Below are 5,811 nucleotides of genomic sequence, written 5' to 3' on the forward strand. Positions count from 1 at the left end.
CCCGGTACGGGCGCGACACCGAGGGTGCGTAACGTCATCTAAGTGCTCAGCAAGTGGCAGCCTATGTCTACTCTGCGCCACGTGGAGGTGTGATGCTCAACACAGAGCATGCAGTGATCATACTCAACTCCCTCTGGTATCAGGAAACAAAAACTGGCCTTGCTCTCATCTGCATCATGACTGCTGTGCAAGCCCTACGGAAAGAGGCAAACATAATCAGGAAGAAATAACTCCATGGTTCTGATTCCAGGAACCATGCAAGCTATGACATTTAAAGAGTGAAAAAGACAGGGCCGGCCCGGTGGCGCACTGGAGAGTGCGCCACTTGGGAGCGTGGCGACCCTCCCGCCAAGGGTTCGGATCCCATGTGGAGACCGGTTCCCACTCACTGGCCGAGCACAGTGCGGTGCAACACCGAGGGTTGCGATCCCGTTGCCGGTCCCCGGTACGGGCGCGACACCGAGGGTTGCGATCCCGTTACCGGTCAGTAAAAAAGACAAAAAGGAAAAAAAAAAAGAGTGAAAAAGACAAAGCAACAGCCTCCAACATTCTGAGTACAGCAGCGTAAATTCTGGAAGGCTCCTGAGAAATTATGGTCACATCGTGGTCATGCAGACACCTCCATACGTAAATAGCAATTATTAACTGTTCGGATACAGTATTAAAGCACAAAAAATTTTTCTGAAAGACCGAGGATGGTCACTGCATAGCAAATTTCATGAACCACTTCTAGTAAAGGTCTTCTGGCATATTATAAGCTGTTCTGTTTTCTTTTAAATCATCACATTAGGTTATAATGCCTAAGAAAGTTGGCTACTACTGTTAATATACGAATTAATAAAATCTCTTAGAAACCACTTGGCAAAACTGCCTTTAAACCATGTTCAAGATTTCAAGACCAGATTTGAGATTCACAAGTGAGGCACTTGAAACATCTGACTGGAAAATACTCTCAAATTTTCTCTTTATAATTAAGTTACACAGGTATAGGATTTTCTAACTGCCATGATGAAACTGAGTTTTGACTCCGACAATTAAAAAAATTAATAGTATGGTTGTAAAGTTTTTCTAAAAAAATGCTTGATGGTTTGATAAACCATCAACATTTTGTATTATGAAATGTATTTTTTACAACTCAAACGTCACATACTATGAGTGAATAAAGCAAAGCTTGCTGTTGTGATTTGGACTTTACTGCCTGTTGTCCTTCAGTTAAGAACGTCCACGTCACAGATGAAAAAGCCATCTGTGCACCAGCTCGTTGGGCCACTGAGAACATTTGAGACCCAGGTTTAAACAGTTACTCCAACCAATATTACCAACGTGCATTAGAGGTCAGAAGTTACACCTATTCTTCTTTAACAGATAACACCTGGTCTGATCACTGTAAAACTGTTTTGAATAAACAAAGATAATGTCAGGTTGATGTTGGAGAAAAAAACACTGAATATTTACTTCCCATAGCACACTCCCCCTCCTTGTATTCTTTGGTATATTTCCCCGGAATGGACACATTATCATTGCACGGCAGCTTTTCACTGTCTTCATATACTAGCGGACGGATAGTCAGCTGAAATTTACTGATGGGCCTAATTTCTAATGCAAATCCTGGTAGAAAAGATGACTATTTCCCAAATGCTTAATATCCATTAGAGCAATGAGTCAAGGTTATGCTTTCAACAAGTTCTTTGCACTTGTTTGGTTGTGTTTGACATCCCAATGCATACATGGTTTTAACTCACTTTTGCTCACTGTTTACTAAGTGTGTATAAATATACATATCCTCAGATAAACTACATTATCCTCAGATTTTTCTATTTCCAGGGTACACCTTGTATTTTGACAATCATTGGATTACAACATGCAATTCACAACACCTGGTACGACAACATGATACTAAACACAGTTCTACCTGGTAGCTACTACTTCTTGGGTAAGGACTAATTTTGGCTCCTGCACTGGACGATGGTTTGATTCCTCTATTTCACAGACAACTTCACAGCGACACACAAAGCCTAAGTGCATTTTCAGTCAGTCTGTGCCCTGAGAAATCTGCTTCCAGATAAGAACATGGTTTCCCCTACTGCCTCGCTGCTGAAGCACGTTGCTTCCATCTGGCAGAGCAAGACACTGCCTGGGAAGGCAGCACGTCTTTCTTGTGAAACCTAAACCACACGTAAACCATCTGTGGTATCCTGTGCTCTCAGTGAACTGTGCTCCCAACGCATCTGTTTAGAAGAGATTATCTTAGGTTGTTTTCCAACCATGGGCTCCATTCAAACTTCAGGCCAACCTGTACAGGGTCAGATTCCACTGGGCACAGACTTTTAATTTGGGGGTGGGAGGCAATGTTTGGCAAGTGTTCCACTTTGTAAACTTATCCACAAGCATTTTGCAAAGCACAATGGAGGGGATGACTACTCATCCATGTCTGGCATTCACAAAATCACAAGGGCTTCCAGAAATGGTGACAGAGAGAGAAAATCAATTCTTTCTCTCCCTGCTATTAAGCAGCTCTTGCCGACTATTCATCTTACGTGTGATGATGACTAATATCCGGCGGATGGCAAGGAGACGCTCCTTGAGCAAGGTCATGCCGAGTATGGCCAGCTGTGCCTTGCGTTCCAGTGGCAACACTGCCAGGATCCACCAGGACCAGGCAGGACCACTCGGATTGCTCTGCGAAGGAAATGAAAGGAAACAAGACTGATGCCTGAGATACAAGCCTGTTCCCCAAGGCAGTCTCATGTTTAACCAACGAGCATGCGAGCAAGAATTAAGTGCCACCTTCTCTTTTAGGGCTACTTCAGAATCCTTTCAGCCCTCAAAATACATAGTTTACTTTTGTGTTACACACTCACAAAGGAAACAGCTTGCAAAGAGAAGCCCCTTCCATGGAGGAAAGTCTATGAATCAGTTCCTTCTGTCCTCTCGAGTCTCCAGCGAAGAGTATACCCAAGTCAGAAGAGAGGACCATAACTTTTACCTCCACTTTCCAATGTTCTGTATTACTGATTTTTAAGTTTTGAGAATGCTATACAAAACATAATATTATAATATTCTAAAGGCTAAATGTATGTGAACAAGTTTGGGTGTCACAATAAAATAAATCTTACAATAAAGCCAATGTGGCAAATGTGTAGATGTATAAAACACATATATGTGTACGTGTTGCTGCATGTGGGCGTTATCATGAGTTATATACATAAGAAGAATTATGCTACTGATAACCTTTAAATCAAACAGGCACTTCTGGATTGAATTCTAAGCAAAAGCTGATCATAAACTTGTTCTCGAAATTCCCTGTACTGGAACTAAGACATCCAGGGCTTTTTGCTTCCAGGGTCTTAGATTTTTTCCTCCATTCCCACTCCAAAGGAAAATAGAAACCCAGCTGGTAACTAGGGAGGGTGGAGTCTGGAGTTGACTTAGCTTAGGGTGGGGTAGATTTTACTAGAGGAATAGAAGTAACACTGCAGCCAAAACCCACAGAGGGCAGCCCAAGCCACTGAGAGAGATACAAATCCGCCCTTCAGAGAGGAGGAGGTACTGATGTCAGAGAGAAAATGACCTGCTATATGGATTGACATTGTCCTTCGCCCCCATCTTATAGAGTTAAAAATATCCAGGTGGCATGCTTAATGGAAAGGACCTCGGCAAAAAATATTCCCTACATACTATCTAAAATCTCTGTGATAACCTGAAAAACAGTCCCCAAAGATGTCTATGATCTAATTCCTAAAGCTTGTGAATACGGTACCTTACATGGCCAAAGGGACTTGGCAGGTGTGATTAAGTTAGGACCTTGCGATAGGGAGATTATCCCAGTAGGCCCAATGCATCACACGGTTCCCTTCTGGACTACGGTCAGTGGGAGATGTGATCATGGAAGAACGGTCAGAGAGATGCAGTGTTGCTGGCTTTGAAGATGGAGGAAGGGACTCATGAGCCTAGAAATGCCACAGCCTTTAGAAGCTGGACAATGCAAGGAAACAGATTCTCCCCTGGAACCTCCAGAAAGGAATGCACCTGCCATCCCCTTGATCATAGCCCAGTGAGATCTGTTAGACTTCTGACCTACTGAACTGTAAAATAATAAACTGGTATTGTTTTAAGCCACTACAGTGTGGTAATTCATTACAGCAGTAATAGAAATCTAATGCACCTACCAATTAAGAGATTAACTTGGGTTAACCAGCAAAAATCCCTAGGGAAAAGAATAATTCATACCTTAACATGAGTTAGTCTAATCACCTTGCTTTCTGAATCTGGATTATGGGACAGTGTAGAAACAGGGCTTGTAAGAAAATGGAGGGTGAGGAAGGACTTAGAGGCAAAGGCATTTCAAGCACTGTCATAATTTGGAAAAGACAGAATTCAGGCAGAGGTGAAAGATAGCAGCCCTCAAGAAGAAGGAAAAAATAAATAAAAAATGGATGGGAAAAGATACAAAATCCATTTCATCACACCCTTAACCTGCTGACAGTTGGTCCTAAGACCCTGCTTTCTCCAAGACAGGTATGTGCCCATGGGCAGGTGGAAGAAGCTATACACTCCCAGTTATGATTCTAAACCATCCAGCCTGGCTCTCTCCCTCACATGCGCAGGACAGGAGTCACCTGCCCTTAGATGTGCTTCACAAACCTGAAGCCTATTCACTGCTCAAAGAACCAGCTTCCCCAAAAGCACTTGTGTGATTCTAAACCATCCAGCCTGGCTCTCTCCCTCACATGCGCAGGACAGGAGTCACCTGCCCTTAGACGTGCTTCACAAACCTGAAGCCTATTCACTGCTCAAAGAACCAGCTTCCCCAAAAGCACTTGTAGTGAGCACTAGAGCCCATGAAGACTGGACAGCAGGGTGCCACGAAGGACTGGGAAGTAATGCTTCTAATTTAACAAGAGTTATGGGGTTTTCTCCTCATTTATTCAATACCTGTTTATTAGGTGCAAGGCAATGCTATGCACAGAACAGGGTCCTTGTAAGGAAATTTCCATACAAGGAAATTACTATTTAACTCTTATGATGTCGGCAAGGGAAGCAGAGGTACAAAAGCTGATAGCCAGGCAGAATGAATGGATTTCTGACAGAAAAGAAATGATCTTTATGTATGTTGGTCAGAAAGCACTTACTAGGGGCTGGCCCGGTGGCGCACTGCTACAGTGTGCCGCTTGGGAGTGTGGCGGCGCTCCCGCCGAGGGTTCGGACATGAAAAAAAAAAAAAGAAAGCACTTACTATTTTGCTCCAGAAGGCACATGCTACCATACTGGGTGCTTCTCTGAGCTGTTAATAAATGACTGGTTTATCAGCAGTCATAAAGGAGTATTACAGTGCCGTACTGCCAAATTTTCCATCAGAATGATGTGTCTTAGCACATAATGGCAGGAAGTAACAGCAATATAAAAGAAGAAAGGAACATGTACCTGAGGCTCAGATTCCCTGTCTGGCATTATCCCAAAATGACTCAGAATTTGTTCTTTCATGTGATCCTGGAGAGAAGCAAACCAGGAAACAGACTGTTGATAAACGGAATCATGAAGAGTGGCAAGTTCTTCAGACTCTGGACCTTCCACCTGACCGAGGAAAAAGGGACAAGCACTGTAACAATTCCCGGTCACACACGGAACACAGGCAGTGACCTCTGCCGCATCTGTTAAGTGGATTCACGGCATTTTTTACTTCTATAATTCATCATTGTTTCATAAAAATGATATATGTGCACTATAGAAATCTACACTTATTTTTTTACGCAGTTGAGATCTATCAATCACATCCTAATTTTTCTCTTAACACTATAATATAAGCACATA

General features: G+C 42.9%; 1 protein-coding gene across 1 annotated transcript in view; it reads right to left on the reverse strand.

The window, feature by feature from the left end:
- Positions 1–498: 498 nt before the first annotated feature.
- Positions 499–5,811, reverse strand: part of LONRF2 (LON peptidase N-terminal domain and ring finger 2) — a gene marked incomplete at its 5' end in the record, with an annotated part of 42,455 nt that continues 37,142 nt past the window's right edge. The window contains 2 exon segments of the mRNA XM_008591511.1: positions 499–2,679; positions 5,425–5,574. Coding sequence (XP_008589733.1) covers positions 2,485–2,679; positions 5,425–5,574 — 345 coding nt within the window.

The sequence above is a fragment of the Galeopterus variegatus genome, unplaced genomic scaffold (genome assembly GCF_000696425.1).
Source record: "Galeopterus variegatus unplaced genomic scaffold, G_variegatus-3.0.2 Scaffold6977, whole genome shotgun sequence".
Taxonomy (NCBI): Eukaryota; Metazoa; Chordata; class Mammalia; order Dermoptera; family Cynocephalidae; genus Galeopterus; species Galeopterus variegatus.